Source organism: Protopterus annectens, chromosome 4.part1 (genome assembly GCF_019279795.1).
Source record: "Protopterus annectens isolate FY-2018-M chromosome 4.part1, PAN1.0, whole genome shotgun sequence".
NCBI classification, from domain to species: domain Eukaryota; kingdom Metazoa; phylum Chordata; order Ceratodontiformes; family Protopteridae; genus Protopterus; species Protopterus annectens.
This window is the reverse complement of record NC_056734.1, coordinates 71,928,128-71,954,170: the sequence shown is the minus strand read 5'-3', so window position 1 is coordinate 71,954,170 and position 26,043 is coordinate 71,928,128. Positions and strand designations below refer to the sequence as shown.

The 26,043-nt window shown below is 39.8% G+C and overlaps 1 protein-coding gene across 1 annotated transcript in view; it reads right to left on the bottom strand.

Annotated features, from left to right (window-relative positions):
- The window catches only part of SERPINI1 (serpin family I member 1), a 645,085-nt gene that overhangs the window by 354,458 nt on the left and 264,584 nt on the right, over positions 1-26,043 (bottom strand). The window contains exon 5 of the mRNA XM_044070737.1: positions 8,355-8,452. Within this exon, the coding sequence (XP_043926672.1) occupies positions 8,355-8,452 (98 nt within the window). The remainder of the gene's footprint in view (positions 1-8,354; positions 8,453-26,043) is intronic.

The window sequence follows — 26,043 nt, the reverse complement described above, 5'->3', positions numbered from 1 at the left end:
TAAAGTTTAAAATGACATATTTAAAATTCTTAAAATATGTGAAAAATCATAACGTTAAAGTAAAAATTCAACATAAAAAGTCATTCAAATAACAACTCCTAAAAAAGTAAGTATAATATGCAGTAATGGATTAAATCTTAGTAAAAAAGTAATGGTAATCCATTATAAGTATGAACCATAATGAGCAACTGTGTACCTTAAAGATATTATTGTATAAACAACAATAATAACTAAAATCTAGGCAATATTTAACATGAGAGGTGCTACAACAAAGGCACGTCACATGAAGTCAGAAACAAAAAAGTTTTGTATATTTTAAAAAAAGTCTTTATGTATGCATAAGAAAGTAAGGAATATCTAGAAACTGGGGTACTACCTTAAATAGCTTCTCAATTTCTGTTCTGCTGCGATGTTACAGTTTTCGTTTAAACCCGGTAGCAAAATGCGTCTAACGCAGTTGCCACTCCAGTTCACGTACTTCTAAGAGTAGAGTTATTGGGCCTCCCGGATGTTATTGGTCACTTGATCTATGGCCATAAACGAGAAAGAGTGCCCAGGGTGGTTGGCAATGTGTTTAGCCAAAGCGTTGACGTCAGAGTTTTTCTTAATTGCATACATATGCTCATAGACACGGTCCCTAAGTCTGCGATCAGTCTTTCCCAGATAAAATGAGGGACAGCAATCACAAAGAGCCAGGTATACAACTGATCTACTTTCACAGTTGAGTGGAGCTTGGATTAAAAACTTCCTGTCCCTTATAATGTAGGTCTGCCCTACCTTCATTTTGTAACACCAGTTGCAAAAACCACATGGGTACATCCCTGTGCGCCTGTTAAAGGTTTTTTTAGTTAGGTCCCTCTGTAGAAGTTCCTTAAGATTGTTGTTCCTCTTGAAGACAAAATTAGGACAGGGACCTAATTTCTCAGAGAGGCCAGGACTCCCCAAGATGAATTGCCAGTTTTTCTTAATCAATGCAGTGGTAGTCTGAGTGTTAAGACTAAATGTGTGGACGTAACTAATGGCAAAATCGCGTAACTAATGGAAAAACTCTGACGTCAACGCTTTGGCTAAACACATTGCCAACCACCCTGGGCACTCTTTCTCGTTTATGGCCATAGATCAAGTGACCAATAACATCCGGGGAGGCCCAATAACTCTACTCTTAGAAGTACGTGAACTGGAGTGGCAACTGCGTTTAGACGCATTTTGCTACCCGGGTTTAAACGAAAACTGTAACATCTCAGCAGTACTCAAATTGAGGAGCTATTTAAGGTAGTACCCCCATTTGTAGATATTCCTTACTTTCTTATGCATACATAAAGACTTTTTTTAAAATATACAAAATTTTTTTGTTTCTGACTTCATGTGACGTGCCTTTGTTGTAGCACCTCTCATGTTAAATATTGCCTAGATTTTAGTTATTATTGTTGTTTATACAATAATATCTTTAAGGTACACAGTTGCTCATTATGGTTCATACTTATAATGGATTACCATTACTTTTTTACTAAGATTTAATCCATTACTGCATATTATACTTACTTTTTAGGAGTTGTTATTTGAATGACTTTTTATGTTGAATTTTACTTTAACGTTATGATTTCTTTCACATATTTTAAGAATTTTAAATATGTCATTTTAAACTTTATGTTTATTTCTTTGGTAACATTCCACATTTTGAAATGCTTATTACTAACATGAATTAATGTTTGCATTTTCTTTTGAGGAACAAGTTGTTCTTGTGAAGGCTTCTACTTGTTTACTAATTACTACAATGAGTTTCACCTTATCATGTTGTCATTTCCCTTTTGCTTTGTATAAAAGGCGTGCACTTTTACCTCATTGTTAATTTGTTTTCTCTGAGGAAGCTGCACCTTTGTGCGAAAACGCTTGTGATAAATAAATTCGTTAAGACTAGCTACTTGTTGGTGCTGGTACAAGGGCTCCGTGGTACGTGTCTGGATTCCAGTTGTTCTTGTCTTTTGCATTTGCCTGTTTGTTTTCATGGCCACAGGGAGCCCTGTTAGTCCCAGCAGCCCTCGCATCTCTCTTAATTCTGGAGTGAAGGAAGCGCAGTCTAATCCACTTCTTGATGTGCCTGCCTTGCTGATTTCATTGTCGGAAAGACTCGACAAGCTTAATGCACGCTTTGACTTACTGGAAGGTATTAATGGCAACAGGAACCGCCAGGTAGCTTCTATACCTTTATCTACTCAAGGCTCTTCAGCCACTAATACTACACAGGCGAACTCTGGTTCTCTAATACCGGCAGGACAACCTTTTCATTCTGCAAATGAACATAATGCACCACCGCCTTCTACATCTACATCTGCTGGCCTTGTCAACAGTGGTACAAGATTGGAGGCAACTACAGGTACTTTTCCTAATGGTATTCCTGCCCTTTTATTAGGTGCAGACATTAACAGTAGTGGAGAACATTCAGTTAATTACAATACAACTAACTCTGCCTGGCCCACTGGGCCTGCAACTTCTTCTTTACGTATAGCTGCAGCTGTTAACACTGGCTCTTTTTCAGGCCAGACTGACAATGTGAATGCTCCATTCATTTTTTCTGAATGGATGACAAATACTGACAACTTTGTTTTTTCTAACCCTATGGAAAGTACAGCTGATCAGCATGATACCATTTCAAGTAATGAGTCACTGTCCAATAAATTAAAGATCTTTGACAGTAAAATTCTCAAACTTAAAAGTTACAACTTGAGATTGGTTACTTTAACCAGTGCATTCATGAGAAACTTGTTCCAAAAGGTCTACGTAGTACTTTTTCTCCTTCAGGCTTAATCAACAACAACAATTTCCTTTGTGACTTAAAAGACTTATTTCAACAGCAAGGTTTAGACCTGTTACAGCTTATTGTGAAACATTATAACCAACATGTTTGTGTTCTCCTGAAGGAGATTGATGTTTTAGACAAGGAGATTAAAGCAGACTTGAATTTTGTAAGGTACAGGTTCGACTATGACCGTACCCTTTCTAGTATTAACACGCTTCTTGTCAAACTAAAGCTTAACAAAAATAAAAATTAGTCAGAGACAGATTGGCTTATCAGGATAACGTTGCATATCCTAAATTACAGGCTTCTGAATCTCACAACACTACTACTAGTACCCACCAGGAACATCCTAACCCTGCACCCCACCCTGTCTCGGCCAGCCCTCACTTTCACGAAGATGAGGTAGGAGTGGACGAGGTAGGCCCTAGACGCAGTGACAGGATTAAAGGGTTTAAGAAGGGTAATCAAGGCAATAATAACACCAATACAAATAGGACCAATACTAACAAAAACAACAACAGTTTTTTAGGCAACCGCAACCACCGACAGTTTCACAACAAGAGATAGAAGCGGAAGAAGCTTCCCCTGGTCTCTCAGTTCTTGACTGTTCGGACTCTCATTTCTCTCACACAGCAGGTGTCTCTTCCTCCTTCACCACGACTGCTGACCTTAACCCTTGTTTCCTACATCAAGGTCCAAGAATTATACTTAACCGTAAAGGGGACTTCACTATTTACAATTTCACAGACTTGGAACTAAGGGAGGAATTAGTTGAGTTACTTTCCCTTGGTTACACATTTGTCCCTAGTAAAATGGGTGACATATCCAAGGAACTTATTGAACTAAAATGCTTTGTCCGCAAGTTAAATTTCAAGTTACTGTTTAGCAATGAAGTTGCCTTGCCACATGATTCTCTCAAACTACCGAGTGTGTATAACCCCCCCATCCACCCTTCTCTCCAGCTTTTTGAAAGGATCTGTGAAGCAGACATCAGACATTCCTTTAAGGCATGTAATAGTTATACGAAACTCCTCGGTATAACATTACTAAAGAACAAGTCTCCCTCTTAGATGAATTATGCCATTACCCAGTTCGAGTAGTCAAACCTGATAAAGGGGGTGGACTTGTAATTATGGACAATTCACTGTATAACGAAAAAATGCTCAATGTCCTTAATACACCTGCCTATTCCCCTGCTTCTCTCAATGAAATACATCGTACCCATAGTATGATGAGGCGTCTTCCGTGACTTGTTCTTGCAGGGTAAGATTGACATAGAAACTTACAATTACATCGACATCTCTATGCCAAAAATTCCAGTCATGTGTGGCATCCCCAAGGTCCATAAGGATGTCAATAATCCCCCCATGCGTGCGCTGGTTGATGGTAGATCATCTATGACATATCCCAGCGCCAGATTGGTAGACACTATCCTGTCTAAATACCTGAAGGACCTTCGGGTGTATGTAAAGACTCCTGGTCTTTTTAGACAACTTCAACAACATTCCGTTCGATGATGGGAATAATTTTCTCACCATCGACGTTGTTGACTTCTACACCTCCATTCCACACCAAGAAGCTGTGGAATGGATTTCCTCCTGCTTTTAGACTGTGGAGCACCACAGACTGAAATTGACTTGGTTACAGAAGTCTTGGACATAGTCCTTTCATGTAATTACTTCCTTTTGATAAGGATTACTTTTACAGAAAAAGGCGTGGCGATGGGCTCGCCTTGTGGGGCCTCAGTCGCCAACTTCTTTATGGGTTTTGGGAAAAGAACTTCCTTTTTCCAGTGAAAGGATGCAGACAGTGAAATTTTACACACGTTACCTGGATGATATTTTCATCCTCTTCCATGGTAATGACACAGAAGCCGTAGACTTCTTACAGTTTCTAAATGGTACTACTGACTTCTTGAAATTCACTTCTAATTTTTCACCTGTAGAAATCGATTACCTCGATGTAAAGTTGAGAAAGGAAGGAACACCTACACATCTTGTGTTTACAGAAAGCCAACTTACTGTAATTCGTTCTTGCACTTCACAAGCCACCATCCCTTCAAACAAAAGAAATCTATTGTGAAGGGCCAAATGGTTAGGGCTGTTAGAATGTGTAGTGATTTTGACACCTTCCAGAACGAATGCACACTTTTGTGTAACATGTTCCTTAATAGGGGTTACCCGAGGAATCTCATTGATGAAATTAGGCTTGAAGTTACAGCCAAAAGGATAAACGGGGTTTATAAACCTATCTTGCAAAGCCATGTACTACTTGACCTTAGTTCTAACAACACACTACTGTCACCCATTGAGTGTTCCCCCTCTTCTAATGACATCTCTCTGACCAACCATGTACGCGATTTTGCCATTAGTTACGTCCACACATTTAGTCTTAACTCTCAGACTACCACTGCATTGATTAAGAAAAACTGGCAATTCATCTTGGGGAGTCCTGGCCTCTCTGAGAAATTAGGTCCCTGTCCTAATTTTGTCTTCAAGAGGAACAATCTTAAGGAACTTCTACAGAGGGACCTAACTAAAAAAACCTTTAACTGGCACACAGGGATGTACCCATGTGGTTTTTGCAACTGGTGTTACAAAATGAAGGTAGGGCATACCTACATTATAAGGGACAGGAAGTTTTTAATCCAAGCTCCACTCAACTGTGAAAGTAGATCAGTTGTATACCTGGCTCTTTGTGATTGCTGTCCCTCATTTTATCTGGGAAAGACTGATCGCAGACTTAGGGACCGTGTCTATGAGCATATGTATGCAATTAAGAAAAACTCTGACGTCAACGCTTTGGCTAAACACATTGCCAACCACCCTGGGCACTCTTTCTCGTTTATGGCCATAGATCAAGTGACCAATAACATCCGGGGAGGGCCAATAACTCTACTCTTAGAAGTACGTGAACTGGAGTGGCAACTGCGTTTAGACGCATTTTGCTACCCGGGTTTAAACGAAAACTGTAACATCTCAGCAGTACTCAAATTGAGGAGCTATTTAAGGTAGTACCCCCATTTGTAGATATTCCTTACTTTCTTATGCATACATAAAGACTTTTTTTAAAATATACAAAATTTTTTTGTTTCTGACTTCATGTGACGTGCCTTTGTTGTAGCACCTCTCATGTTAAATATTGCCTAGATTTTAGTTATTATTGTTGTTTATACAATAATATCTTTAAGGTACACAGTTGCTCATTATGGTTCATACTTATAATGGATTACCATTACTTTTTTACTAAGATTTAATCCATTACTGCATATTATACTTACTTTTTTAGGAGTTGTTATTTGAATGACTTATGTTGAATTTTTTACTTTAACGTTATGATTTCTTTCACATATTTTAAGAATTTTAAATATGTCATTTTAAACTTTATGTTTATTTCTTTGGTAACATTCCACATTTTGAAATGCTTATTACTAACATGAATTAATGTTTGCATTTTCTTTTTGAGGAACAAGTTGTTCTTGTGAAGGCTTCTACTTGTTTACTAATTACTACAATGAGTTTCACCTTATCATGTTGTCATTTCCCTTTTGCTTTGTATAAAAGGGGCGTGCACTTTTACCTCATTGTTAATTTGTTTTCTCTGAGGAAGCTGCACCTTTGTGCGGCGAAAACGTTTGTGATAAATAAATTCGTTAAGACTACCTACTTGTTGTTGCTGGTACAAGGGCTCCGTGGTACGTTTTTGGATTCCAGTTGTTCTTGTCTTTTGCATTTGACTATCCCCAGACCTGACCGGTGAGTGTCAGCCCTGAGATCCCTCGGTCGGCACCAAAGACATCACTGCAGCTGGGGCCAAAAAACCTAGAATAGGTGTCAGACCAGAGGGGTCCATGATCATTAGTTCCACGGTCGCCGGCTGTGAAACTTCCATGCAGATCGGAGGAGGAACAGAAGATGTAGTAGGAACTAAGGTCAGCTCCAAAGCCCCTGGGGTCGGTGCCAATAAAAATTTTTCCAGCGCCGGTATCTGTAGAAGCTTCCTCACCACGCAGTCTACATCCAAATCAGACCGTCTACTTGAGGCCCATGAAGAATGTGATGAAGCCACTGATTGCAACATAGGAGACTAAGGTAGGAGATACCTGCTCCAAGGTCGGGGACCGGCTCCTAACCATAATGACACAGTCAGTTCCAAAGGCTGTCGAACCGATGTTGAAGCTTTACTAGAAGCTGATTTCGATGTAGATAGACTTTTCCAGTTCCGTCTTTTTGGAGTGCTCGTCTGACTTATCCAGCGACTCTTGAAAAGAGGATTTCAGCAGGCCCTTATCCATTAGCTTTCTCTCATGCACACTCTTGAGCTGAAGGAGTGGCATACAGCACAGCTTTCCTGCAGGGGTACCTCACCCAAGCAACAGACACATTCAGTATGTTCATCAGTTATAGACATCTTTGCCCTCATCTTGGGCATTTTTTGAAGCCAGACTTGGCTTTTTCTTTCTCTTGTTGGGACATATTTCCAAAGATAAATGCTAAGTATAGTCAAACACAGCAACGATGCCCTATAAAGAGAGAGGACTGTAACAATAATATGCACACACAAGAACCAGTAAAGCCTTAAGAAAAGAAGGCTGTAATAAATTTAGCTACTAATGCAAATATTTATCTGCCCTATATAAAACAAAGGGCTGTAATTACCAACTAACACACACCACACACAAGTAATACTATAGAAAAGACTTGAAGGCCTTAAAAAGCGGCCACTAACCTCTAGTTATAATATTAGGACAAACAACTAGGTGCCCTGAGAGAAAAAAAGGGTTATAATCTAAAATAAACACTCTAAATGTCCTGTAAAAAAAAGGGCTATACTCTTAAGATAAACACACGCTCTATGTGATATGAAAAAAAGGGACCTAAAAACACGGCCACCAATTTCTCAGCAATTTAAGCTAACAGATAGGGAGAAAGGAAGGCCTAAACAAAACTGTCTAATAGCTAACTATATTACCCAAGTAATATTAGAAAAGACTAAACGCTAACTACTATTTAAATGACTAAGCTAGTAAGCTATTTTAAGCGCTATAAATTTGAGAAATATAAAGTTATTCACTGGCCAGAGCTGGTGAACGTCCGATCAAGTTGCAGAGGCAAACAAGATCTGAGGGAAGATCATGGTGCATCATGGGATAGGGAGTTGGCCTCGTGCTGGATGAAGACCTTGAGCTTTTTGCAGTTGGTCGAGTCGGAGCAGACTATCTGCTCCGAACCCATAAGAATGAACGGAGATGGAACAACTTCACATCTGTGTTTTTGTACATTGCTACAGGCGGCTCTCAGCCCCAGACTATCAACAATGATATTGTCTGCTGGGTCTAACGGTACCTATCTTACCAGTAGCACCTACTGTAACAACCTTCCTCAAACTACACATTAGTAGCTGCTGCCTCACAGTTCCAGTCGCACATCTTAACATTGCTGTTTAAGCACAATACTGGATTAATTAAAGGGATGGAATAAATAAGAAATTACTCTGTTTACCAAAACAGCAATCTGCTTTCATAAAAAGAGAAAAAAGAAGATTAGTCAATGCTTACCAGTTAAGCCAGAGAAGTCTGCAGCTTTGGTGAACATTTCTCTAACTCCAAGTCCTTCAAGAGCTGTCTTTAAATCAGTGGTCTGCTCCACCTTGAATCTGTTATCAATAAAGGACAAAACTCATTCATCACACAGTGTAAAATATATAAAAATATATTATTTTTTTTGCAACAAGTCAATCTCTTCTTTGACTACAGCCACGGCCCTCTAAAGTAGAGTATTTCATTATTTTTACTTTTGGACAGCTTGGCCTCTTCTCAATAATGTACAATTCAATTCTTTCAGACTTCACTTTTTATCGCATTACAAATTTATCCATTAGCCTCTCTATCTTCAATACCTTAGAACACAATAAGGATTAGTGACCAGTCATTTAACACTTCACTGAGCTTACAGGAACCCCAGTCAAGTTCCAGATGCTTTAATGATCTGTAAGTTTTCACAGACATACTGGTCCTCAACTTAGCAGCTAATTAACTGCCTAGCTCTATCTTTACCTATTCTGACCACCATGACTGTCTAATGTGCTTGAATCTTAGTTCCTCTGCATAATGTCCCTCATTTTACAGGGTTCATTCCTCTTCTCCCTGCACATAAGTCTATTTTTTTCTAGATTAAAATACGAAATAAATACATTTTCAAAGCAATGATCGCATTATTTTTGCTAGTGTCCCCCATGGGAATCGTTCCAACAAGCACATCTATGCCATAATCTGCACTCGGCACAGTTCCTCCATGTGAGTTACACATTTCTCTAATTAATGTCAAATGTTCCCCACTTAGTGAGCTCAGAAAACTATTTGGCTTTCACTGGAAAATAAGCTGAAAAGACAAATTTTTATTATTATTATTCCTGGGCTTAATGAATTTACTTGCATTTGTTTCATTAAAGGATTTATTGCTATCATTATCATCACTATAATTATTATTCTAAGAGGAAATGGGTGAAATTCAGAAAAGCTTGTCGCATCACCGTAAACAAATTTGTGTGACAAGTGGATATGTGCAGGTTGCTGTGTGTGATTCAGAAAAACACAACTACACAATGAGGCCAGCAGAAATAATAGACAGTTGTCTTGTATGGTAATTACGGCATAATGAAGTGCTATGTATGAAAATGAGGCAAAAAATATGGCAGAGAGATTTACAAACATTTAAATGTCGTGCTCCAATTCTGTGCCCACTTTAGATTTGTGTATAAACAGATAAAGTGCAGGCAGTGAACAATGTTAAGGGTCGTTGCAGCTAGTGTAAACTTATATCTGGAAGAGATTCTTACAGCAGCCACTGCAGCAGATGGTGTGTGACTTCTACACAGAAGGCACCTGGTCTTCTGACCAAGCTTAACATTTCATGCCCTTCATGACAAGAACATAGTGGACTGGAACCATGTGGACAGGAACACCAAACAACAAGTAGTGGACATATGTTGGCCTCGTCTACAGTGTCATCAGAGTGTGGAGTACCTATCCCAGTGGATACAATGGTATTTGTGGCTTTACATATATTAGCTACAGCCTTTAAGTGACTCACAGAGGACATACTGGGAGGATCACAGGCATCTGCCTTAAAAGAGTACTTCAACAGTTCCTTGACGCCATGTGTTAGCATTTGGGGGAACATATGTGGACCCCATATACCCTAGAGGAGAGAACAAATACCATGGGGGATTTCTGTGCTACAGCTTACTTTTGAGATAGAGGGGGACATGGACTGTACCCACATTGAAATAAAGGCTCCAACTGGGGAATAGTGAAAGTATGTGAACTGCAAAGATCCATTAACTGTCAGGTGGTCCATAATGTACAGGGTATCATCTTCATTGTGTAAGCAGGCCAACTAGGCAGTTTCCACAATTCCCAGATATGGAACACAAGTGACTTCTATTAACATTTGCAAGGGATGACTTCCCACAGGGGCATCTTGTAGGTGACGTTCAATATGCCAGGAAAACCTGGAAAATATCAATTAGAAATCCTCATATCCAAACTAAACACAGTTACAACCATGTTCTATCAATCAAACACCAGAAACATCACACAATGTGTGTTTAGGCTGCTGAAGTCACAGTTCCGCTGCCTGGATACATCCGGTGGTGCCTGCAGAATGACTCTGCCATGTGTGCAAAAATACTTATACAATATTATAGTTAGGAAGAAGTCACAGCAGGGTCGTCTCTTGCAGGGACAGCAGTTCTCAGCATTACAGACAGTGAAAGTTAAGGCAAACGAGAAGCCAGCAACATGAATAACTACAGAAGGAGGCACACCCAGTACACAGTGGAACTAGCAAAGAGGCAGTGGACTGTATATAGCTTTACAACATAACTATACAAGAGCTAAGCAGATATATACAGCAAAAATAATGCACACAAAAAAGACCAGACCATGCCTACCCATTCATAGGCTGGCCACACTGTGCATCAGACACAGGCAACTCAAACAGCAATATACAAAGGACAAGGCACAGTTATCATTTACACAAGTAAAGAGGGGAGACCATTAATATATAACAAGGAAGATGCACACAATAAAAATGATGCATATAAAAACAACAGACGCTGCTTATCCATGCATAGTTTGGCCACACTGAGCTCATCAAATATGGGCAACCCAAGTAATGTACAAAGGGCTGTGTGACAACCCACAACTGAACCAGTAATCAAGCAGCCTCAATACTCACCACTGGAACCAGGGGAGGATGACAGGTACACACATGTATATACACACACACACACACACACACAGTATTGCCAGATGCAGCTTTCTGCATCAAGTGCAATTTCCCTTAAGAGCACACAGAGACCACAGTTAGTCCGGGCTGGTTTCTGCCTCTTTTTCCAGATCCCCAATAATATTCCCCACTGGCACAGCTATAGAGTTGAGATCTCAGCTGAGTGGCCAAGACCTCCCGCACCCTCTCTGTCCAACCAGTGCTTCGTGTCCCTGCCAAAGTAGCTGACACACACACTGAGGTTTCATTTATACACACACACACACACACACACACACACACACACACACGGGAAAAGCCGGTACAGGTTTACTAGCTAAGCCCCCTTCTGCCCTGACTAAGGTAGTTATTACTGCCACCAGCCAACCCTTTATCAGCTACTTTAAGGCCCTTAAAGGGTGTGCAATCTTACTGTGTAATGTTACTATCAAAAGAAATGGTAGTTTGACCAAGAGCAAGGCTATTAGGAGTGGCCTACACAGTGTCACCAAATAAATATGCAAGTACTCACAGAACTTAAATATATCCAGACAGATCAGCCACAATGAAAGGTTTAAATATATTTAATAAAAGAACAAGAATACACTCAGTACATAATTAGTGACAGAGTTCAAAATCACAAGAAATATTTAAAACATTGCAGGACAGTCTCAAATAAAGAAAATATCTAAGCTAAGCTTTGCTATATTCCTGACTATAAGTGAATGACACTGTTCCCTAGTACACTTACCTAATTAGAGCAGCAAGGCAGATGTGGTGAGTGATCTTGATGTTGTCAGGTCAAAGACAGAATAGAGAATGGTCTCTCTCTCGGAGTTCTTAACTTAATATCTCAAATATTACTGCTGGGATAGCTTTCAGAATTACATTTTCTTGTCATCTGACTCTATCCCTAGCAAACCCCCCCACTGCTGAAAGCTAGCAGCATTTAGCATCTACCTGTGAAAATGGTTCCCCTTTATAAGATCGAATTACTGAAAGCTTGAAATTCATAAGCTCGAGCCCAGACTCTTGAGTTTTCAGTAACTCAAAATTGTAAAGGGAAGCTGCAAAAAAAGAAATAAATAAAAAAAATAAATGTACTTGCGTGTATGCAGGGAGCTAGGAACCAGCCACAATAACAGGTACAATAACAACAATAGGTACCGCAATAACAGGTGCTCCACCTATCTGGAACCACTCTGTTAAAGCACTGACTGAAGAGGAAAAAAGTGTGTTGTCCAAAGGACTTACTTTTGTACCAAGCCGCAGGAGTGAGGTTGCTCAAGTACTGATAGACCTTAAAATGTTTGTGAGGAAGCTCAACTTAAGGGTACAGTTTTATGGCAAAAGTAATGACACTGAAAATAAGCCTATTGATGAAACTATAAAAAGGCCTAGCAGCTACTGTCCACCACTACATCAAACACTAGCTGCTTTCGAAGTGAAATGTGAGATGGATATCAGGAAACTGCTTAAAAAACCTCCTAAGAAAAAACTATAACTTAACACAGGGAGAAAGAAAAGCATTGCTTGAGCTAGGCGATGATAAATCCAGGCATGTAATGAAGGCAGGTAAGGGAGGAAGTATACTTGTGACTGATACCACCAAAAGATAGAGAACACGCTGGAGGATAACAGATTTTATGATTTATTTACCATGGATGACAAAAAGAGCATATGATTTATGGAACACTAATCTCGGAACACTAATCTCACCACATTATGGGAAGAAAAACTTATCACTGAAAATCTTTATAATTATTTATGGAGCCCATGCCCACGTTTACTTTACTTTTTATGAATACCAAAGCCACACAAGAACAGAGAAGACGCACCTTATAGACCGGTGGTAGCAAGTGGAGGTTCCCTCACTGAAGCCACTGCCATTTACCTTGATTACTTACAAGTCATACACAAGAGATTCAATGGATTTTTTGAAGAAAATAAAATACATTACAGTGGAAGCGGACAGCATTTTGCTAACTATTGATGTGGAATCCTTGTACACAGTGCTCCCTCACAATTACTGTATAACAGCAGCTATGGAGTCTTAAGAAACATAATCAGGGTACACAGGCACAACTGCAAAAGTTAAGCAAGCTCATTAATCTTGTACTGGACTTCAATTTATTTACTTTCAATGGCAAACACTACAAACAAAAAACTGGTACAGCAATGGGGGCTGCCATGGCTCCCAGCATAGCTAACATAGCCCTGGGCAAAAGGGAGGAGGACTTTGTGTTAAACAACACAGATTACATGCAACATATCACATGCTATTTACATTTTATTGATGATGTCTTTATTGTGTGGGAAGGTGACACCTTGCAGCTTGGAGATTTTATCACTTACCTCAGTCAAACAACCCCCTTCCTGAAGTTTACCTCTTCTCATAACTGTACTTCAACCACTTTCTTAGATATGCAGATTTCCAAGGACACCAACAATAACAGAATCACCACTGATCTATTCAGAAAACCAACGAGGGTTAACTTATTACTCCACAGTAAAAGTCTACATCCTACAAAAAACAAGTATAATGTAGTGAAGTCCCAAGGCTATAGATTAGCTCAAATTACCACAGAGATGGAACCATTTTTGAGAAACCTGAACTTAGAGAATGATTTTCTAGTGAGAGGCTATGAAAGTCAGATGTTAAAAAACATCCTGGAACCCATTATAGAACTGAAAAGGACTGAAGCACCTTCACTCGACCTCCGCAGTAGAAAAATGTTAAGTAATTCCACAGAGAATAATAAATGCAAAAATAGCTGCATCCTGACATACACTTCCGATTATCACAGTATCGAAAATATTACTGATGAAAACTAGGACATTGCGACAGGAAACCCTTTTCTGATTAACATCTTAGGTGAAGCCCCATCATTTGTTTAAAGGAAGGCCAGGAACATTAGAAGTTTTGCTGAATTTAAACCTAGACAATGTGAGAAAAGCACTAAAAGATGTGAAACTAATTGTACATTTTGTATATTTATACAGCAAGGTGATACATAGGTGATCTTGAAGGAGACATCCCGAATATTCTGGAGAAACATGAACTCATGTGGCAATTAAAGCTGAACTCTTTTAGGAAGCCTGGACTAAACTACTACTGTTCAATTAAAAGTGCACTGGAACTTGGAAAATTGCCACATTGTTTACAAGACTAATTGTATTTTATTTTATTCTACAGATTGGTTTTAAATACCATTTTAAATCAGTTGAAATTTAAGTGTGTATTTTGTTTCCATCATATTTTTTCCACTTTATTCAAAATGATGTGCAATAACAATACTAATTATATAATTATATAGGTTATTAGGGTTCTTGTACAAAGACCTGAAGAAGTCTAGAAGGATGAAAGCAATCTTTAACAATAGGTTATGAAAATAGAAATTGATTTTTACATGCAAAATGTAGATGTATATATTAATATATATTTTTTGATTACCAAATGAACTAAGGTTGATACATTTCCAGATATATATATATATATATTTAGGTCTACTTCACTTCACCGACACACCACAAAGCAGACACCCAAAACCCAGAGACCAAAAGATTGACGACGCAGATGATCGACAAGGTGAAATCCTGACAGCCGAAACACCGACATGGGAACGTGTGAGCGCGACTCGGTAAGTGTGCGATAGTGAGGGAGTTAGGGTTAGGGAGCGGACAGGTTAAGTGTGCAATAGTGAGGGATTTAGGGTTAGGGTGCGGGAAAGGAGTGTGCGGTAGTGTCGGACTTAGGGTTAGGGTGCGGATAAGGTAAGTGTGTGATAGTGACGGACTGTAGTTTTAGGGGCGGGTTAAGTGAGTTAGGGTGCGAGTAGGGTGAGTGCAATAGTGACAGACTGTATGTTTAAGGGTGGGTTAAGTGAGTTAGGGTGCATGAAGGGTAAATGTGCGATAGTGACGGACTTTAGGTTTAGGAGTGGGTTAAGTGAGTTAGGGTTAGGGTGCGAATAGGGTAAGTGTGCGGTAGTGTCAGACATTAGGGTTTGGGTTCAGGTTAGTGCATCTATAGTTGTGTATAATGTGTAGTTTACGTTTTGTGTGTCAGTGTTAGGTTTTGTGAGTTGTCGGTATTGTGTTTTTGTTCTTTTGGTCTCGGTGTTTTGGGTGTCAGTTTTGTGGCATGTCGGTGTAGTGAAGTAGATCCATATATATATATATACATACATACACACACACATATATATAGAAATTATTACTCTATTTTTGTTTTACTTGGATCGCTTGTTTGTGTACTTAAAGGATTTTCGACTGGAAACAGACTGCCTGCCATGCTTGGATTACTTTCGAATACTTAGTAATGCTGTACAATTATATATTTTCTATTATTACTTTTTGTTTGGACTTAGTTTACGTTCACTACCATGAAAATACATACATAAGGGCTTTTCTTCAGATCTTTGCAGACCCTGGAAGTCAAACAATAAAACACTTCCAAGACAATTCAGAAAACTTCTCAGCACTGACAATGTGTGTGTTGCTGCACTGAAACAGAAATAGAACATCTTTTTATGGCCCAGCCATAAAGTAATATAATATCAACTATTTTTGTAAAGTTTTGCAAGTTAATCTCCTGTATTCCAGCTTTCCCTGTTAAAATATATATATTTAATCCCCTGTTAAAATATATACATTTAAACCGTTACAATAATGTTTGTACATTTCTGTTCTATTCCAGTACGGCATGCTGTAGTTACATTTTAAACACTTTGCACAAACCTTTTCAACACACACTCCTGTACGAGCAGGTTGATATACACCGGACATACAGTTCTAATACCTTTGTAACAAGTATCTTATATGAATCATGTTTATATTCCCAAATGACATACAATTATTTACAAAATTCCAGCTAGCTGTGCTGGCAGTACCTCCTTTGTCACAGGCATGGCACAGTTATTTTCACAGGTGGCAAAGTCAGTATAGGAGTATGTGTGTTTCACAAGAAATTGTGTACATAGGAGTAGTGGAGTGTATGAAAAGAAAGTGTGCTTTTTAGTGGAAGTGTCAGAACTGATATGAGGGGGTTAACTTCAGGAAGAACCAGGGTCATTGGATGTGTGCGCTGTGCTGGTAGTTGTGGTGTTGTATGCCTGCAGGGACAAAGCCTCAGCATGAGGTGTTGCAATGCACTACGCAGTGGCCTACTGGAAGCTCCAGGGCATGCATGACTGAGGGTTCAGCTTCCCGTCACACCCTTACTCATGAGAACAGTCTCTGCCAGAAGTTGCACTGGCTATTCCATGACCTTGGCTAGATGTCGGAGTGCTACCTAACCAACGTCTCCTGGAGGATTTGCCAGCTTGACAGTTACTATGACTACTGGCACAGCCTCTCCTTGGTGTAAAGACATCCACAAAAAATGGTGCGGTGGAAGTGCTACCACTATGGGAGTGGGATGTCACTAATACAAGACCAGACTGACTAAAATTTGGGAATATCACAAATGACCAGCTGTGAAGATAGTTCTTCCACACAACACATGACCCAGAGTAGGCACTGCATGCTCAAATCTGTGATTCATTTATTAAATCAGAAAGAAGTAACAGCCAAGTGTGAGCAGGTACAAACCCTTTTATGCCAGGTCAAATAAAGCAGGATCCAAACTTGTAAAAAGAAATATTTAATCCACAAACAACTGACAGAGATAAGCGCTTTCGCAGTAATGCTTCTTCAGATCTATGACAAACACTAAAACTGCTTTCACCATATATACTGTTCCCAATCAGTGGCAAGCAATTAGTAAAACATTCCAAAGAATTTTAAAGAGACAAGAACTGTTGCAATAAAAATACATGGAATAAAATGCAAAGAATCAAATGTATATAACATTCAAAAAGCATGTGTGAAAATATTGTATAAAAAAGCATGTTTTAGGAACATCTATAAAAACAAATATAGACAAAATAAAAACAAGTGTGCTCTTAAGACATATTAAAACAGTTGGTTCACTTAATATTCCTTCTCTGCCTTAATTTAGGTCTAATTAAGGCCCTTTCTTTCAGGCCACATCCTTTATCTGCTTTTAGTAATATGATCCATTCTGTTTCTTTGCCCTCTGTATAGACTTTAATATCCCCACCTCTTGGATTAGGAGTAATCACCTCCAGTACCTTAAATAAAAATACATGTGTATTTGTTCATCATAACATGTTTGGCCAAAGCGTTATGTATTGCGCCCTTTCTCATATGGTAAACGGGTTCCCTCATTCGATCCCTCAGTGAGCGGTTAGTCTTCCCAACGTAGAATGAGGAAAATGTTTGACAGACAGCTAGATAAATAACATGTTGTGTCATACAGTTAAGCCTCTGCAGATATATAAAAACTTTTCTGTAGGTCTGGATGGAAGAAATGGGGAGTACTATCTATACAAGAGCAAAAATTGCAATGTCCGCAGGGCTTAGTACATCCTTCCTTCCTATCTCTAAAACTAGGTGTGGGGTAACATAACTTCCTTTTTAAATTGTTTTTATTATTATACAAGAACCCTGGTTGTTCACCAACTATCAGTTTAAGGTCATCATCCACATGTAGGATTTCCCAATGTTTTCTAATAATTTCTCTGATTTCTAAATGGTCTGATGAAAAATATGTAATAAATTTAACATATTGTGATCGTTCAATATGACTATTTGGGACTGTTATAGATTCATGCGGTCCAAAATAAGGTTCACCCCTGGTATGTCTTAGTTCATGTATATCATTCAGGTGTGTGTTTATCTCCCTAATGCCATAACCCCTAGTAGATAACCTGTCTTTAAGGCCATTTAGTTCAGTTTCAAAGCCATCATCTAGAGGATTCAGCCTTGAAGCTCTGATTGCTTGGCCTCTCATGATATTTCTGAAAACATGGGGTGGGTGCATACTAGATCTAAGCAGTAAAGTATTGCTGTGGCAGCTCTTCCGAAATACACCTGTATTTATAAGATTGTTATGAAGTCTTTCAATATACATGTCTAAAAAGTCAATCCTATACAGTGAATGTTTCATGGTAAATTTGAGACAAGTTGTCAAATTATTCATGATGGTAAGCATACTGTGAAGTTGGTCTAGTGATCCCTTCCACAAAACAAATAAATCATCAACAAAGCGTTGATAGAAAATGACATGCTGTTTAAACATCTCTTCACAAAATAGTATGTGCTCCTCCCAGTAGGCCAGGAATATGTTGGCGTAGCTATTGGCACATGGTGTGCCCATAGCTACGCCATCCCTCTGTTTGTAAATGCTGTCATGGAACATAAAAAGATTATTTTCCAGGACTAACTCTAGGAAATGCACAATTAGATCGATGGTTACAGAAGGGTAATCACTATGTTCTTTTAAGTAATCTGCAACATATGTCAAGCCCAACTCATTCCGTATTACCGTGAAAAGGGACTGTATATCAAACGTGACAAAAATGTAGTCCAGTGTAATCATTAAATCTTTGGTACAATCATACAAGTCAATTAAAAACTTTTTGGAGTCCCTTAAAACTACCTTGTTGTTGTTTAAAACAGATCTAAGATGCTTCTCAATATATACAGACACATGCTCGGTCACCCAACCTCGACCTAAAACTATTGGTCTCATAGGAGGATTATCCGAGTCCTTGTGTATTTTTGGGAGACCGTGTATGACTGGTATAGTCGGAGAAGGGATAGTGAGATATCCATATAGATCTTTATCTATTAATTGACCCATGTAAATATCTTTTATAGTATCTTGTACATATTTAATAGTATGCTCTATGTAATGAACTGAGACTTGCTCATAAAATACTTCATTTAACATAGATACCATCCTATCAGTGTAGTCAGATGAATCCATGACAACTATTTTGCCACCCTTGTCAGCGGGTCTGAATGATGTTCGGATCATCCTGTAACTGCTTGAGACTTTTTCTTTCACTATATGTGAGATTGTCTCTCCTATAGCGTGATTTATGATCTGTTCTGTTATCATAATAACTATGTAGTTCTTCCTCAGTGAGTTTTAGGTAGGCTTCAACTAATGGATGATTACTGGGTATAAATTCGCTCAAATTCTTAAACTTAAACTCTAAATTACTATTGGTAGAGTCTTTGTATATAAGTTTTAGTATAACATTCCTACAGAATAGCCTGAGGTCCATAACAGTATCAGTCAACTGACTGACATCTAGGGATGAAACTTAGACCTTTATTCAATAGTAGGATTTCATCTTTGGTTAAAATAGTGTTGGAAATATTGTGGACTAGCGTTTGCCTGTCCACATTTTCCTCAGGGTCTTCTGAGGTGTGTATTCTTCCGAAAATTTCCTCTTCTGTCTTCCTCTGCTCATTGAACGGGAACGATACATGTTCTTCTCCGTTCTCACTGGCAGGGGAAAAGCAGAGCATTCCTTGTCAAGTGGAGCATCCAGTAGTTCAGCCTTAATCTGATCTTACAGGTGTCATGTCCGGAGCTATGTCTGCAGATAACAGAACCTGTGGGTATCCGCTCTGCATGATGCATCACTGTCACACTTTAGGGTGTATCTGGAGACCTGTAAAGCTTCTCTAGCTAAATACCAAATTTCCTTTGATAAGGTTCTATCCGGAAGAGTCCACCTTAACTAGAATTTCTTCTGGAGAGATTCAAGGTACTTTAGCATATGGAATTGGCAATTCAAAGCTCTCATTGCCAGGGTGGCAGAGGTACAAGCTTTTTTCCTCAAATTTGTCTAATAATCTACTTTCCCTGTCATTAAATAAGGGATGTTTGGTTGGTCCCTTAAACGCACATTTGTGGATTCAGTGAAGACTACTGAAGGGTTGGACTTTGGATGTTTGAGATTCAAGCACACTAAAACCTGCCTGGTTTCCTAGGAGCAGGAGGTAGAGAACTCAGATGTCTTCAAATCATCATCCAGTTATTACTTATACAGGAGGAATAGCCAGTGGCCAGAGAGAAGGAAAACTTGGCAATTTCCTGTAATGAGTTTGAGGCTGTGAGAACTGTTTGCTTTCCCCCACTGAAAGCCTCCTTCATTCTATGAAGGGTAGTCCCAAAGGAAAGGTCTGGGGGGGGGGGGTGTCCAGAGTAGGACAACTCCTTCTCGTCTCCTCAGCTAGAGGAATGTGCATCTTCCTGAAAGACCACTTCCCTGCTTTTTTTTGGATGGGAGTCTTCAGTATCAGAAGTACGGGAGGGCTCTCACGATTTCATGAAAGCTATGAATTTCTGTGCTACTTCAGAGGTCTTGAGCTTCAATCTGAGAAGTGGTTGGAGGTGGGGACAAAGAAATAGTGGTTTGCTTTGGTTTGGATGTCTGTGTAAAAAGGATGACCTGAGGTTGCAATGTCCAACTGTCACATTGGTTAAGGTTTCAGTAGTCAGGGTAGGGTCCTTCTCTCAAGATACACAACATGGACATCAGAGAAGTTGCGGCCTGCTGAACAACTTCAGACTTCACCATGTGTGTAATAACATTTACAGGTAGGCAGGAGACCATGGTGGCCTCCCTCAGGGGTTGTGTGTCAGAGGGTTCAAGCCTAGGAACTGCCAGACCAGGGGGCTGCAAAAGCACCTTACCTGGGTCAGTCAACTTAGGAAGTAGAGCAGAAACTTTCTCAGAAAATCATGGTCCTTGGTCTTTTTGTGTTTCTGTTTCTTCAGAATAATGTTAGCAGATGCTAGAGTTTGCCAGGAACTTGTGGTAGCAGCAGACAACGAAGCCACTGGAGAAACCAAGGAGGAAGACTCTATATAGGCTACTAGTACTTTGGACCTATGTTTTAGGGTTTTCCAGAAAAATGAGCCGACTGACAGACTGCAAGCATTTTTAACACACATGAAGTGCATCTCACTGCATGGCTATAAAGAACTGAAGATGGTGCCAACAGACACAGTTCTTATACCCTGACATCCAGAAGTACATCCATTGACTAGTGATGATGCAAAGACTTTGGAAATTGGGCCAATCTTGGGCTTTTGCATAGAAGGAAGACCCAAGAAGCAGTACTTTAACACTAACTATGAAAAGTTTCCCCAAAACTACCAGCATATGAAAGTTAAAAGCAGGCAACTTAACAAGCATAACGATCACTAAGAATTTCTACAAACGTTGTGGCTAATCTGTAATCGTACATGTGTAAGGTACACAAAATTACATTGTTGTATGGCACATTAACATTGTTACAACCTACCATAACATGACAGCATTTAACTGCGGCCAGTACACTTGTAATGTACCTTTTCAGACAGCCTTGGCCAATACATATATACACACACGGAAAAACTGAACCATACTTCTAGGCCTTATAGTAAATAGAAACAAAAGCTACTATACAAATCTTAGTGTAAAAAGAAAGTACAGTCATGCCTATTTACCACAAATGTAGATATCCGAGTATCTTCACTGTTGCAGTAACAACAACCTGGGATTTCCTTGCTGGGGAAGCTCTAGGATGACACAAATGTGAAGGCTTCCAGCCTAGCCAGACAGAATTTTGGAGATAATTCTGTCATCTGTAAATATTAATGTAAACCACAGGCTTGTCATCTTAAATGGTAAAAATAGAGTTACATGTGGAACTGAAAAAAATTTAACAGTACACTCTGCTGGCAGAAAGCTGGCTAAGTAAAGTATGTTGAGACCCTTTGATCTAAAGTAAGCTCCAGCCTGCCTAGATTGAAGACATTTCTTTCTATTGTTTTAACCAAGAGTTAAATTGCTAGATTTAAACATGCAAATGTATTTTTATTGCTGTTTCCTGACCAACTGCAAGATAACACAAGGAGATGTTACGAATGTAAATGTAGTTTCTGTTAGCCTGGGAACCCAGGGAAGTGTGACTAATGATGTAATGGGAACCAGGAATGGGATTTTAAAAAGAGGGAGAATCAAAGGGCATTAGGCATTTTCTGTCTTGACCATCCAACTCATCAGTACTCTGTCTGTGTTCTATATGCAAGTTATCTTAGACTTGTGTTCTCTCTTAGAAATAGCTAGAAAATAGAAAGATTAGATTAAGTGTTTCTGTGATGTCAGAACTGTACTACTGAATTATTTTAAGTATTTCTCTGTGATCTCTGAACTGACTAGCACTATGTAGTAAGAAATATTGTCTTGTGTTTTTATCATTTATTATTAAATATTTTAAAACCTTTCAACTGTGGCTGTTTTGTGTAGAGGTAAGTTAAGCTCTAAGAGTACATTGCATGTATATGGGAATCCTGTACCAAGTCACTCTAATAAGCCTCGACTGTTTACTACCAATTGGATAATAATAATATTGCACAGTAATAATTGGACACCCTTTTAATGGCCTTTGAGTAGCTGATATTAGCTGGGTGGTGGCAGTGATTTCTACCGTATAGTCTGGGTAAAAGGGACACAGCTGGAGAACCTGGGCCATCCTTCCCCAGAAGCGTCTGTGTGGTTGTATAAACTCTTCTCTCAAAGTGTGTGTGTGTGTGTGTGTGTGTGTGTGTGTGTGTGTGTGTGTGTCAGCTACTTGGGCAGGGACATGAAGCACTGGTTGGACAGAGAGGGTACTGGAGATTTTAGCTTGCCCAGCTAGCTGAGATCTGGACCCTATAGCTGTGCCAGTGGGGAGTCGTATTGGGGACCTGGAGTGCAAGGGAGCGACCAGCCCCCAACTGACTATGATCTCTGTGTGCTCTTAAGGGAAATTGCACTTTACTGTGTGTATTTTTTATCCTTTCCTCCTATGAGACACGCCCCTCACTGGTGTTTATGGTGAGGATTGAGGCTCCTTGATTGTTGGGCCAGGGCACGGGCGTCAAACACCACAGATGTTTTTCTTCTCCGGGTCCAGTGGACATCCTCTCTGATGTCTGGACATCTGGGTATTAGGGACTTGCCCCTAGAACTGGAGCCCCACCCTCAGAGACCTAAGAGAGGAGCACAAGGCACCCAAATCATCCCTGATGGACCCCAGTATAGGGGCACCAGAGACCTAAATTAATGATGGGGGGGGGGGGATCCTGAAGATTTGGGTAAGGAGAGCAAGCCCACCCGCAACCCTTGGTAGTAACAGGGAAAGGAAGGTGGAAAAGAATACTGCAACAGCAAAGATGTACAAACATCTACATTTACAGTAAACAGTCACAACTGTTCTATATTTTTATTTCACTGTTGCAGTAATAACTTGACATGAATCCTAAAGCAAAGAAGAGAGTGGTAGGAAACAGGTTATGCTGAAGCCTATAGTCCTTGCAAGACAGCAGAGGAAATTCTGGCCCTGGTCCTGAAGAAGATGGGTAGTGCTTGTAAAGATGTGAACAGAAGATCAGGTGGCAGGCCCAGGATTTGTTTTCTGGAATCCTGGAAAGAAAGGCCATAGTAGCAACTGTGCCCTGATGGAATGTGTTCCGATATGCACTGGGGTTTGCTTTCATGGTGTTTGTAGCTGAAAACAATACAATTAGGAGAGACCCATTTGGAAACAGTTTGCTTCTTTATTGTTCCTTATTTTGCTGCTAGTAAAAGCCACAAAAAGCTGGTCTGATTTTCCTTATGTCCTTGGCTTTGTCCATGTAATACCTGAGCTGCATATGAACACCTAGGGAATAAACAACATGCTCTCCCTTATTCTGAGGAATAGAGGCGGCGGGGAGTTGTACAGACTGGTTCAAAAACACTTCAGTGACTAACATGGACATGAAAGAGGGATTTATTCGGAGAGTGAGCCTGTCAGGGTGGAAAATCAAGAACAACTCAAACAAAGCTTGCAATTCCAAGACCCTTCTAGGTTAGGTTACAGCCACCAGCAAAGCAGTTCTCCAAGAAAGAAACTTGATGCCAAAAGTGGTTGCATGTTCACAGGATGGCTGGGTAAGAGTCTGCAAAACAAAACGGATAACCAGGGGTAAGAAGGTACTTTCCTGGGAGGCCTGCAGTAGACAACTCCCTTTAAAAATTTGTTTCAAAACAGGATAAGAAAAAAAGAGGTGGCTGTACAGGGACACATGCAGGGAGAAATGGTTAATGCATGACTTTTGATTTGGAGTTAAACAGTTCAGCTAAAAAGGTTAGCACCAGAGGAAGTTTTGCAGATAGTGGTAGTTGACCTTTTGAATGGCAGCCAAGCAATAAATATTTTCCATTTTGATAAGCAAGACTTTCTAGTACTTGGTTTTCTGGTCTCTTTCAGACTGGCCAGTATGTCCACATCAAAAGATAGCCCAAGTGAAAGGAGTAAATCAAGCTTAAGTTGCTCAGGAATGGGTGTATAACTGTTCCCTTGTTCAGGGTTGACAAGTTTACCTTCTGAGGTAACAACCAAGGTTTCTGCTTGTTCTGGCTGCACAGCACAGAAAACCAATGCTGCCTTGGCCAAAAAGAAGCTGTTAGGATCACCCTTGGCCCCTCCTCCCTGATCTTAAGTAATACCCTGGTGATGAGAAGTTTGGGAGAAAAGGCATACAGAGACCGAACTGTCCATAGAAACAAGGCATCTCTGTCCTAGGTCCTACTGTCTCTGGCTCTTGTGCAATAGTTTTCCAACTTCTTTTTTGTTTGTTTTGTGGGAAACAGATCTATTACTGGCACACCCCAGTTCTACATTATCCTTAAAAATCATGTTTAATGTCCATTCATCTGGGTCTGTCTCTGATCTGCTGATGAGGTATGCTGAGGGGTTGCTGTCATCTGGCAGGTAATGGTCCATCAGATGTAAGCCCATTGTCGCTCGTTCGTCTCCAATACATAAAACAAGAAGGCTTGGGGTTTCATTCAGACGCTTTAATACATGCAAACACATCAGGATGGATAGCAGCATCTTTAAATACAAATTAATTAGCTAACAGACACGGCTTGCATACATACATGCTTATATCTCAAAAGCTAACTGCAAAAATGGCAGTCAGACTCGTGTGCTCAGTATTTATACACTCGTGCAAGCCCTTGAATAGCTTTGATATATAGACGCACACTGATCTATATCATCCTCCTTAAAAAGATTGCCCTTTACACAAAACAATATCAGAGTCAGTCATGCATTACTATATACATCAGAAAAAAAACACAATGTTCGTGTCCAAGTTGCTTCATATCTGTTACAGGGTTTAGAGATTCGACCATATCTCGTAACAGTTGGGACCAAATTTAGCAATAGTGACAGTCTGTGGTGTACAACTCTTATCAGGAAATTCTGGATTCGTCACAGGAACAGGAATGTCCTCTGTGACTTCCTTTGGAACTGGCACACCACACAACTCATGCAGAGATAAAAAGTCTTTCTCACAAGCTATCTGCTGTGGTATAGGCTCAGACCACAGTCTTACATGCTTCTGGTTCCACCTAAAAGTTGCTCCCGATTCCACAATGTACAGGACCAGTTCTTCACGACAGCAATCCGACTATAACCTCTGGATGTTTGCATCCTTACCACTTTTCTCTCATAACGGACTGAGTGGTTTGCTGGTCTTATTGCAGTAGAACTTCTGGGATAGGTGCTTCTTCAACAGACTGGCTTTCACTGATCTGTTGCTCTTGACACATGGAACCAACAATTGACTACTGATTGGTAATGTGGTCTGGTTTGTCTCGACAGAAGTCGCTGAGCAGGTGAACCAAGATATTTATCACGAGGAACATTAAGATTCAAGAGATTTAGGAAAACATCAGTATTATCTCGTTTTTGACTTCTCACCTAACTGTTCTGCACTTTGCACTGCATGTTTTGACAAACCATTTGACTGTGGCTACTCTGGACTACTTGTGACAGGAGTAAAGTCCCATTCTTCAGCAAACCATTTGAAGTGTTGGCTTGTAAACTGCGTGGCATTGTCAGAAACAACTTTGTGCAGACTCCCATGAACAGCAAAATGACACTTCATCTTACTAATGACAATACTGGATGCTAGACTTGACTAATCTCGAACCAATTGGAATAAGAGTCTACTAACACAAAATAATGTTGACCATTCCATTCGAAAATATCAGTGGTTACAGTCGACCAAGGTAGTTCCGGAATCTGGTT